General features: G+C 44.8%; 1 protein-coding gene and 1 long non-coding RNA gene across 2 annotated transcripts in view; one reads left to right on the top strand and one right to left on the bottom strand.

The window, feature by feature from the left end:
• LOC132978438 (uncharacterized) overlaps positions 1-3,745 on the bottom strand; it is a 79,633-nt gene extending 75,888 nt beyond the window's left edge. The window contains exon 1 of the long non-coding RNA XR_009673914.1: positions 3,699-3,745. This is a non-coding gene — a long non-coding RNA (uncharacterized LOC132978438). The remainder of the gene's footprint in view (positions 1-3,698) is intronic.
• A 1,482-nt stretch (positions 3,746-5,227) lies between these two features.
• On the top strand, positions 5,228-7,893 carry LOC132978430 (potassium voltage-gated channel subfamily KQT member 3-like). The gene is made up of 2 exons (XM_061043659.1): positions 5,228-5,528; positions 6,215-7,893. Exon 2 carries the CDS (start codon positions 6,349-6,351, stop codon positions 6,664-6,666), a length of 318 nt encoding a protein of 105 aa, XP_060899642.1. The 5' UTR covers positions 5,228-5,528; positions 6,215-6,348; the 3' UTR covers positions 6,667-7,893.
• Positions 7,894-12,152: the final 4,259 nt, after the last annotated feature.

Here is a 12,152-nt window from a genome sequence, read left to right as displayed (position 1 = left end):
TGGAGATTTTCCCTTCATGACATCACAAAGGGCAGTAGCCCCTCCCCCAGGTGGGTGACACTCCCACAGCTAGGTGTTTGTTCTGCCCTCTGAGTCTGCCTTCTCACCGTAAACAATAGGACATGGAGCGAGAAAGACCGAGTACACCCAAACCCTTCCAGAGAGGGGGCGTGGTCAGACACCGCTCATTTACATATTTAAAGGTACAGACACAGAAACAGCCTGTTCTGAGCAGGGCTGAAATAGAGGGGTTTATAGAAAGGATCAAATACAGGATCAGAGTGGATTTAGAACAAGAAACTTCACACACATGTTTTGAGGAGCTCTGACACTTATTTAAACTTGTTGAAGAAGAGGAGGAGGATATGTGACCTTTAAAAACGGCTTATAATGTGTCCAAAACAACCTGGAACATGAAGCGTTTCCTTCATCTTTAAATTCTCATCTCAGCAGGATGTTCCCTCTTGGGGTCCTTGAACCTGGGTCCGAGGCATCACGTGTCCTATCAGCTTCCTGCAGGACGGATGGTCTCTACCCGGGGTCGGCGTGTTCTCAGCCTCTCAGCCAGTAAAATTACATGGATGATGAATTCAGCTACATTCATGGACTGGAGTATTGATCGGAGCCCCGTGCATCACCAATCACTTTACACCCACATATTGACACACTTGAGCACCATCAAGCTCTATCAATCTACTGCTGCCTTAAAGCTTCACACTGCCGGACGTCCGCGTGTCAGAGCTGCACGTTTGAAACCCTCGATGTAACTGCAGGTAGGATACGTAAATGAGCTACTGTTAGCTTAGCATTGTTCTGAATTTTATTTCAGTTGGCCAGATCCAAAATCTGATTGCAATACATTTTGGTTTCCTCCAAGCAGCAAGTGCCCAAGTGCAAAAAACACAACTTCCTCGAGTGACCGCTTGAGTCTGTCTCCAAAAGACCCCGAGGTCACATTCACACCTCGTACTAAAATGTCCATTTTGACAGCAGATATTCAAATATTTGTAGCCCGGTACTATGGATGACTTTGGTCTTTATCAGCACAAACTGAACTGTTTGTAACTCAACCTTTTTTCTAAGGGATAGGAGTCATGCATGATTAGGGGCGTGGCAGATCTGACAGCGAGCATGCACGTTGTAGCGGTTTGTCAGGAGTCTCAAGGCCCGCCCTCAGTCCCTTCTCTTTGCCTGTCGTTTGGTTGTTCACCTGTAGCTTTAATCTTGAGGTCAACATAGAGTGACCATCGGCCCCAATTTGACCAGGACTGTTCCAGTTTTAAGCTCCGTGTTCCGAGTCCCCACAAATATCTGAACAACACTAATATGTCCCGGTTTTGAACAGTCCCAGTTTTAACCAATCAAAACCAAACACCATGCCTATACAACACTGATTTGTCTGTCAATCAATGTTGTTGTCAAAACTGCTGCGGTTTTAACCAAAAGAAAAACATCACTAATGCACCCTGCGTCAAAGTGTCAATCAATCTCGGGGTATGCGGCTGTTGATAGCGAGCCTAGCTTATCATGCTAACAGGACCTGCTGGGTAACGACAGGTAGGCGAGCTGTCGTACTGAAAAGGAAGTTTTCCAAAGATGTTTGAGGAGAGTTACAGCTTCCTTTGAAAAGAAGCAGGTGATGAATATGCTTCTTTTAGCACACACTGCAGGCGTTCATTTTTAGTCGCGAATGGTGGAGATGCTGACGTACAAAGTCGGATTAAAACGATCAAACACAAACGGTGGCTACAGATCTACTTTAGTGAGACAAACGCTGCTGACAGCCAACTTAAACAAGCTGCTGAGGAGGAAACCTTTACCTACCACCTCGTGGGATCAGTGCAGGTCACTGATCTGTGGATTGATAAAATTAAAGTGTTCCCGTTTGGAGGTTTGAAAATATGGTCCACCTAGGTTAAGACAAAGATAAGCTTCATAAAATCCATTATAGATGACGTGTTTGATGATCACTGGCTGATTTAGCAATCTCATGACTTTTCATGTTCCTGAGTTTTGTTCAGGTCTGTACTAACTAAAGAAAACCTTGGTCCAGTTTCTGTATTTAAGAAAAAACTAAAAAATGAAAGCTCACTCAGTCCACACTCCTCTTTTCCGCCGAGCACTTATCAGTGTTTTCTGTTCCGGCTCAGTTCATGAGCGGATTTCATTGGAATAAAAAGAGGCAGCATCAGCAGGAAGATCCTTTTTTTTATCTTCCTATCTTCCTAACAAGCAGCTCAGTACAGCTTGTCCGTGCGGACCGTGTCAGAGCGGCTGTGAACCGGAGGACGGTCCTGTCGACTGTCAGACAGCCCGAGTCAAATTATTACTTTTTCAATTACACCCTCCTCCTGCCGTTTTTCTTCCACATAATTAGTCAAATCCTCCGACCGCCAACGATTAAGTCGGAATACTAAAAGGCCACCAAGACACGCAATCAATCTATTTTAAGATTGTTCTGTTCTGTTTAAATCCTGTTAGGCTGTGTGTGTGTGTGTGTGTGTGTCACATAGAGGGTTTTATTTCCTGGAGAGCACAGCGTGAATCAGGGCAGTTGTACTTTATGTCTCTACTCTTTGATACCTTTTTATATTTCTGTGCCAAAAACATAGATTTATTTATTTTTAATAGGTTTTTATTTTACACAAGATCCCCCATCAATCTGAGGAATGTTTTCAGTCTCGTCTGTCTTCATTTAAAGTAGCAACACTCCACATTTTGTCGATTTTAACATTTTAACGTTTGCATATTTTGAAAAAAAGTAGCGAGAATCACCAAAAAATAAAACCTTTGTCACATTTTACACATGTACTAACTTCTTTGTGTTTGCTTTTTTGCCTTTATTTAAGAGGACAGAGTAGGAAACCAAGGAGAGAGAGAGAGATGCGAGAAGGTGACCACAGGCCGGACTCGAACCCAGGCCTCCCGCTTGGAGGACTATAGCCTCTGTACATGGGGTGCGACCAGAGGTGCTGCTTGTCAACAGGCAAGGCAGGCAACTGCTCGGGGCCCCAGGCCAGTAAGGGGCCCCCCCAAGGGCTGACAAACTTTAAACCACAGCTACAGCTCAAAATGTGCAAATTTTGCAATGACAGTAGGAGACCTCCCTAAGGGGGCCCCATCTGACAGCACTCCCTCTGGCTGCCCTGCTTAGCATCTCATGCATCATTCCTGTTAAAACCACTTAAGACTTATTTACACTGGTTGAAAAGGAGAATGATATGTTACATTTATAGAAGTTTCTTGTGAAGGTGCTGGAGTTTTGATTTGAGTGAATTCAACAGAGAAAGAAAATAAGAAATAAGACACCAACCAGCAGAATACAGAAGCAGCAGACTCCTCTTTTAAGATGCGCCTGGCCTCTCATTTCATCGACTCTGCAACTGATCAAACATCCACAGATGTTTTTTAAAGCTGCTTTGTGATGTTTAACCTTCTCTCTCGGCTTCTAAGAGCTAATTCCACCGTCAGAGGGGAACGTGGTGCCAAATATCTTTCAGATCTTATAAAAAAGAGATGCTCGCTTCTGTCTGTGCGTTAGAAACAACACAAAGCCTGGACGGAGCTAAGAGCAAGCGTCTACATGTAGTCTGTTCTTTGACTGTTTATGATATGTGGATGTAGTTTCTTTGTTTGAAAGTGAAGCCAAAGCCTTCGGGGGGCCTGTGTCCACACACGGCCCTGAAGGCGCTCATAACCTCCGTTTCAGAGCGCTTCTCATCAGCGCTCATTGTTGCTTGGTTACGGATGTTTAACTTCTGCTTCCCTCGGTAATGTCTGTTAGGTGTGTTTAGCTCCATGTGCTTAATATTCGCTTTAATTTGTGAAAACATCACCAACATGAAGACTTTGTAAAAGAGTCATGTCCTGAGGTCAGCAGCAGAGCTACATCTGGAAACTGATCCCATTGAAAAGACGAGTCAACATAGTGTCTCCTCCGCCATTGTTGTTGTTGTTATAAGTCCCGCCCCGTCTTGATTCTGATTGGTCGGTGAGGGAGAGGTGACATTGAAGAACGCAGCGCTGTTAAATTAGTATTATGCCCAGAAAAATCAAACATAAAATGCTCAGTGAACGTACTGTCATTTATAGTTATTTCTTTGTCTTGTCTAAAAAATTTCAATATTTTTTTCTAAAAAAAATTCCCTCATGTATTCTTAACTGCACTCGTACTTTGTGAAAATACAACGTAGCCTACTGAAGTATTTCTTAAAGGAAGAATGTGTGACTTTTTGATCCAGTAGATGTCGCCCTTGAGCTCCAGCATGAAACCAAAACAAACTGCTGTTTGGCCACGCCTCCTCCATACTGAAGCCTCCAGCCTCCGCTGTCAACAAAATTTGTCCTCGAGCTGCAATCACCTGTGTCCTGTGTTGTTGTGTTAGCATGCTAATGTTAGCGCTCTTTAGTTAGCTCGTAGCTTCACATTTCATGTAAAAAGACACAGAATGAGCGTGATCTAAAAACTCTTACTAACATCCAAATAATCAGTGAGTATGTTCTTCTTCTTCTCTCTAGTTCTTGACTAAAACAGCTTTTATACACAAGGGGAGGAGCCGGCCGTCCCGTCCATGTAAACACGGCTCTGACAACAACACAGCCAGCGGGACTCGAGCTTCTCCCTCATTGTAGACAGTCATGACTCAGAGACACATTTACACAGGACAGACTTTATGATTTATTGATGTGGAACATTCTTCATTTAAAAGCGATAAGGCCTTTAACTCGAGTCATAATTTAACTTGTCAACTTTTACTTGTATTGGAGGAATATTTGACATGATGATGGAGGATCTATACTACAGTACTTTGACTCCAGTCATTCAGGTGTGAAGTGTGTCCACCTGATCGCTCAACTAAACTTTCAAAAGAACACCTGCAGTACTCCAAAGTACCCCTAGGGGCACTAGTAGTACCACTGGTCCTTCAGTGACATGAGCCTTTCTTTTTCTAGCAATACTTTAATATGTTCTTATTTTACTTTAAAGAATGTTTATTTTTATTTTCACATAATTATTGTTGATCGTATGTCATTTTAAAACCTGATATGTGTGTTTCCAGTTTTTTTTTTTTTTAAGTGTGTTTTCTATCAGGTGTGTTTTTGTACCCTGTGTGTCTGTGTGTTTCATGTCCCCTCTATATGCCAACAAGCGCGTGTGCATGACTGTGCATATCAGGGTCTGGAGCGAGCAGCTATTGGCTATGTGTCTGTGCATGTTTTCCTCCTGAATGCATCAAGGTGTACGGAGTCTGTCTGCGCACGTCGCGTTTGCGTTGCTTCTTATGAAAGCCTCTCTCTCTCTCTCTCTCTCTCTCTCTCTCTCTCTCTCTCTCTCTCTCTCTCTCTCCTGCCTCTCCTCCTCAGATTCAGTTTTAGTATCGACCTCCCTCACGCAGCATCTCTGCTCTACATCCTCCGTCTCCGCCCTCCACCCTCCGCCTCAGCCCAGCGCCGCTTCCTTCCTCTGCAGGTGGATGGAGACTGGAAGCCCCGGAGTAACGAGCCGAGATGCCCGGGCCCCGCTGCTGGTAAGGACTCGGTGTGAGTGGAGCTGTTTTTGTCTTCAGCGGGTTTCCTCCCTTTGGTGTCTCTGAGTGTTTATGTGTGTGTGTGGATGCAGCGTAATGCCAGGTCTTTGTCTCCAGTGTGTGTGTGTGTGTGTGTGTGTGTGTGTGTAGGAAGGAGAGGAGTGTTCATGGTAATTGGGCAATTGTTGCTTAATGCCCACTCATTATTTGAATTAATTAAGTGATTGTCAGGTTTTCCAAAAATCGTCAGGAATCAGGTGTTTCGTCCTGTCGCGTAAAATCTCTGAGATTTTCCTCTAATAGAGAACTCTAACCGCGCCTGAGCTGATGTAGTATGAGTTTATTTCACTTTGTGGGGATTCTACCTCCTGAATTGTGTCACTGTCATATTCCCAGAAGGGTTTAATCATAAGGGCGTGGGATTTTTGTTTGCTTGTGTGTGTTTGTTTTTGCGATTTTTACGCACAAATTATTCTACATTTCTTCTCTGTGCACCGAGCAGTGCACCAGATGCCGATGGTTTCCCAAAATAAAGGATGTAACACACACACACACACACACACACACACACACACACACACACACACACACACACACACACACACACACACACACACACACACACACACACACACTTACCCTCTCTCTCCTCCGCTCCATCCCTCCCTCCCTTCTCTACCTCTCAGTCAGACTGCTGAGCACCTCCCTTCGCGCCGGGGACCACATCCTTAAATGACCCGCGGCTAAGGAGGGGGTGTAGCTCCGGATCCAGCGCCCCGGATCATGGCATGCTGCCCACCCCGGGCATCCAGCACTGACCATGGGGCTCCGGTCCAGGACCGTCGCTAGCGGCTCTGAGGAGCACAAGAAGAGCTCCAGCGCTGCCGCCGGGGACTTATTGGACCAAGGCGCCGGGGGAGCGGACAAGGATGGCGCCCTGCTGCTCGTGTCTTCGGGCCGGGATGACTACAAGCGGGGCTCTCAGGGCATCGGCATCGGGCTGCTGGCCAAGACCCCCCTGAACTACACCCGGCCGGCCAAGAGGAATAACATCCGGAAGAGGAGGATCCAGAACCTGCTGTACGACGCGCTGGAGAGGCCGAGAGGATGGGCGCTACTCTACCACGCGTTCGTGTGAGTACCCAAAGCGTTTTTCTACAACTTGTTCAGGCTTATTAGTGTTACCAGAAGCAGCTGGGAGCCTGCTGGGAGTCTGTGTGATGTTATGAAGGCTTGTTCTGCACTGATGTGGAGTCCAGGGAGGCTGTGACCTCACACTGGTGTAGGGAAAAGCTTCCTCCTGTTTAGTTTGTTCTGTCTCTGTCTCCGTTAAATGGAAGTGCAATTTGAGGTTTTCAGCTGTTTCTATGGTGCCTAAATGTGAAAAGAATAGTTGATTAATTCAAATGAAATCTCTATAAAGTTTAATGCAGTGCTTATTTCTTGATAAACTTCACATTGAGCTTGATAAATCCACCCTTTGTTTTGATGCTGTGCTGTTTTTTTTCCGGCTGATTCGTGGTTTCACTTGTGGGTTTTTTTTTGTTTTTTTTGCAGCCCTGGATTGCTCAGCTGAGTTGTTATTTTGAGTTTTCAAACACCACTCAAACCAAACCAAACTTACATAAGAAGAGCTTCGCACAGATGGATGATGAAGTGTGGAGCATGATCAGCGTGAATCAAACGGCTGAGCTCAGAGTTTGAAAAGGCTGCTCCTGCTCCTGCTCTTTGTTTTTGTCTTATTAAATGATTCCAGTGTCCGGCTGGGTATTTAAGCTCACATTACCAGCTTTCATACTGTCTCCAAAGTGAGCACAGGTTTGTTGAGATCATGTCTGGACGAAGCAGCATGCAGTAGTACTTTTATTTCATTTGAAAGTCCATCATGATGAACCAGATATCTCCTTCAGATTTGAAACTGTACGGACGTATAAACCAGACTTGTCATACTTTTTTGCAACTCTCCAAGAAGCAACGCATTAGCAACTAAAATAATCCTCGCCATGTAACCACATTCCTCTGCAGTGCATGGCGTGCTCGGGCTGTTTCAGGGTCAGAGGTCAGAAATACAAACGAGCACCAGCAGCAGAAAACAGTGCACGCTGAAACCAAACCCTGAAATGTGTTTTCTTATGTCAACAAAGAGGTAATGATGTCTAAGAGCAGGACGGGCTGTTTTTTTTCATATTTTCAAATTTGTTTCTGTCATTTTCTTATATCAGTGTGTCTCGTTAAACTAATTTAATTTCCAGAAGTATTTAAGTTAATTTACATTTCAAGAGTAAACAGTAAATACTGTGTTTTATCTACCTGTTAAGATTAAGACGCTGGCCCTTTAAGAGAGGCTCAGTGAAGAAGACACAGAGGTGTGTGTAGGCTGAGAAAAGAAGCTTGTGTAAAGCTGTCGGGCATTTCTTTAATAAAAGTTGCTAAAAGTGAAGATGGACGAGTTCTGACCGCTTCATTTCAAGGGTGCAACATCATTTTGGTGTTTCAACCGGTTCAAGCTAGTTTTCAGCTGAAAGAAAAGTGTTAAAGGTGAGAGGACAGTCAGCCTAGCAATCATATCCTGATTTCAGAAACCAGATTTTGCTCCCTGGAGAACTCCAAAAACACAACAGGAGACTGTGGCATGTAAACACCTCACTGCTAAATCCCACCAGGTGTGTGTTGCATGTTTCGGTCCGTCACCGCTCCGGCATGGCGGCAGTGTGTGTGCTTCCTCTCGCTGCGCTGCGTCTCAGCTCCATTAGTCTGGAAGTCCTCTGTCCACTTCTATTTCTGCAGGATGTCAGAGCGCGGAGCATCAGTTTACCACAGAGCAGATCGAGCGTGACAGGAAGTCAGACACTGAAACATCCGGTTTTATTTTCAGAATAAAAGACTCTGTTTTTGGTGACACAGAACTATGAGCGTATGTGTGTTTGTTGATGTGTTTATGAAGGGTTTGATACCACATCCATGGTATTATCTGACGCGGATTCTGTAATTACCGCGGGAACTGCGCTGCTCCGCGCTGCTCTCTGAAAACGCACCGACTCCCGACAAGTGACGTGTCAGCAAAATAAACATGGTGGCGGCAACGAGAGCGTCTTACTCTGCAGATGCAGATTGTTTGCCTTTGCTTCTCTAATCACTAATCGCTCTGAACTTTATCTCTCTCTCTGATTTTATTCAGATAAATCTTTCTTGTGTTACATTTGGAAACTTTAAACCTGCTCAAACACTCACTGACTCCATCAGGGAGTTTACTTTATCTTAAGGTGGAATCATGCTGCGGCCATCTTTGTCTTAACTTCCTCACCTGCAGGACACTTCTTCTCTGTGTGTCCTTCTCGTCTCCTGAACCCACAGACATCGCCCTGACTCATCATCAGTCGGTCCACTCTCTCAACGTGTGTGTCTCTCTGCAACACAACATATGACGGTCCAATATGGCCGCTCCGTATGTGGTGCTGGTGTCAGTGTGTTTAAAGGTCAGGGTCGGTCAGAAACGCCCCTTTGTACACAAGCAGTCAACAATCAGGACACGCCTAAACCGACGATGTCATCAAGTAGAGAGGGCAGCGGTGGGGTGAATCAAGGTCGAGGTAAACTGAGGGAATCGTGTGTATGTGTGTGTGTGTGTGTGTGTGTGTGTGTGTGTGTGTGTAAACTGATATTTCCCGCACATTTCTCCACGGGTTATATTACACAAATACAAATCATGTGTCTGACATCACTCAACCACTAAATTATTAATAACACGTCTGAACGTGATACTGACGACTTTGTTAAAATATAAAAACAAATAGATTTTAACAATTTGTTTCTTAAAGGAGCAGTATGTAACTCTGACCCCTAGTGTTTAAAATGAGTACTGCAGTCTGAATTCTAAACATCATAGAGAGCTGTCTCCCCCCCCCCTCCTCTCTAGAGTCCATGCTCACTCAGGTCACCATGTGGTGGACTCTGAAGCTTCAGTGTTTATCCAGCTCTGCATGGGTCTGTAAACCTTTCTGTGTTCTAACCTCTCTCCATTTTTCAAAAGCATCTCCAATATTGATCCTAGTTTGAGCACGTTTCTGCTCGTGGAGCTTATTAGAAACATGCAGAGGCTTTTTAGGTCGGGTACAATCACCTCTATCTGAGCCACTTCTCTTGACCGCTTCCATCGCTGCAACACCTGTTGACCTGATAACTGCTCTCATATCTGACAAACCGAGGGGCGTCCAAAACGGATCTGTGCTCATGTTTGCTTTTCCTGTCGTCGGCTCCAAATCGCTGAAGAAGCAGAGTCAAATTTTCTGCCCCATCTTCACCAACTACCAAGGTGCTCGGAGAGTGAAAGGCCTGAAGAGGTCAAAGGGCACCAGCAGAACTCCAGATTATTAACTTTATTAGGCCGACCTGTCTCAACTTGTGGCCTCCCGCGGGGTCATCCCATCTACTCCAAATTGGTCCATGGAGCCTCTCCAACCTTCAGCCACAGCTGCCGACAAATGTATGACATCATCGGTAACGTGTAGTGAACCCGTCCTTTACACAGACGAGTTAAAATCCACCTGTGACAGATGTGACTGCAGCTTCAAAGCAGCCCTCGGCTCGGCTCGGCTCTCCGGGTGTGAAGTGTGCTGCTCAGGGGCACTTCAGCGGCTTGTGCTGACAGCGCGGGGGGGGGGGGGAGCGTTACTCACGCTCTTAACACACAGATTATGATGCACAGGCAGCGCTTCAATGTGACACATGTATAGGAAAGGAGAGGCAAGTGGGACGGGGATTAAAAGAGCAGGAACAGATGGATGCACGCAGATAGAGGAGGAAGGAAAAGAGCAGATGTGTGACGGGGTGGAGGTAATGTTGTGCTGTCAGTAAAGTGTGAAATTCTAAAGGTGTAAAAAAAAAAAAAAATAAAGCAGGTAGATGTTGAGTTTTAATCTCCTTAAATCTGCACCAACAGATGAGTTAGGGTTCATCAGGGCCTGTTTGGGAAGAACAATGTCTTCCCTGAAACAACAAAGCTGATCAAAAAACTGAGAACTTTAAAGCCGTCACACATCAAGAGTTCCCCAGAATAGATTCAGAGTCCTCCACAGGTGATTCCTCGCTCAGCTTCAGCGGGTCAAAACGTTCGTTAAATATTCCTTCCGACAGACGGGCTTGACTGATATCTGGAATAATTGAATGTAAGCTGGCGGCTCTTTTCTTCACTCTCACAGGGGGTTTAAAATATCAGCTGAGTGACTTTGGATCACTTCAGTTTTCCCTCGCGGGGTTCAGACACACGGGGCGGTCCCAGAGGGGAGGGTTTCAGAGCGTCCCCTGGCAGGACGAGGATTACAGAGAGAGACGCATCAGAAGCTTCTATTTGGAGGTTTGTCGTCCAACGCGTGGTTAGAGTAGTCCTAAGATCCCATTGTCTGTTTCGAGGTACCCTTAGCGTCCGCTCTAAGGTCTGTCATGGGTTGTTTCTAACATGTGGCCTGATCTGTTTCAAGGTGCCCTCTTGTGTCGATTTCAAAGTTCACTTTCTCGGTTTTAAAGTTCCATTTCTATTTTCTTTTGCGTCTATTTTAAGTTGAAGGTTCAGCGTCATTCTTGAGATTCCCTTTTTACCTGCATGTTGGTAAAGTTCCTCTCAAGGTACCATTAAAGTTTTCATGTACCCCTTGATTCTGTTTGGATTGTACAGGGCTGAGTTTGTTTTAAGGTATCATTTAGCATCTGTTTAAAAAATGCTGTTGTTTTAAGGTTTGCCAGCTTCCCGTCTTACACATGGTAAGGTTAGTCTTTAGGTACCATTTTCATGTCTGTTTTATGGTCTGTTGTTTTAATATCTAACATGTAAGGACTGTTTCAAGGTACCCTCTAGGCATCCTCCAGCGTCCATTTCAAGGTTCACTTTTAGCTTCTGTTTTCAACCCTGTCGTTTTGTCTTGTTACAGATGGGTGGGATAGTTTCAAGGAACCTTTAGCATTTGATTCCAGCACCACTTGTTATCATTTAAAGGCCTTTAAAAGGTCGTTTTTCTCCATCACACATCGTCATATATGTTTCCAAGGAGACATTTAGCGTCTGTTTCAGGGTGTCCTTAAACATGATGTTTTTATAACACAGTTATGAATCTGTTTCCATGAATTCTTCTACTCGAGCTCCTGTTCTGAGGTTGATTGTCTCACCTTTGCTTCACCTGGTGAGGTTCGTTTTAAGGCACCATGTTTAATCTATTTAAAAAAAAAAAAAAAAAAAAAAAGCCCTTGCTTTCGTTTTGACGTCTTTTTTTCTATATTTCCAGCTTGTGTTTAAAGTGGAAACGTTTGTTTTTAAGCAGAGACACTTCCTTTAAACTAGCCGTCTCTAATAGTTCTCTCTTTATGTACAACCAGACTTAGTGCCCCCCCCCCCCCGAGCCAGGATTAATTAGAACAATTAGACCAGTGTACTTACTTGATTTTCATTTATTAGTTCGCAGAGCGTTCCAGATTAAAGGTTTTCCCAGTCCCCTGAGAGCGCCCCCTGCAGGGCTCCACTGTGAGGGAATTTAAGGGTTGCAGGAGTATCAGATCCCCGGCTACTGTTACAGCACTCCAGCACTGTGCTCTACCAAATTTGGGTTACCATAACAACGCTGTGAAGAGAGTGAA

Source organism: Labrus mixtus, chromosome 8 (genome assembly GCF_963584025.1).
Source record: "Labrus mixtus chromosome 8, fLabMix1.1, whole genome shotgun sequence".
NCBI classification, from domain to species: Eukaryota; Metazoa; Chordata; class Actinopteri; order Labriformes; family Labridae; genus Labrus; species Labrus mixtus.
This window is presented reverse-complemented; position numbering and strand designations above follow the sequence as displayed.

Excerpts from the sequence above, each read along its gene's own strand:
- LOC132978430 (XM_061043659.1), top strand. The coding sequence starts at position 6,349 with ATGGGGCTCCGGTCCAGGACCGTCGCTAGCGGCTCTGAGGAGCACAAG.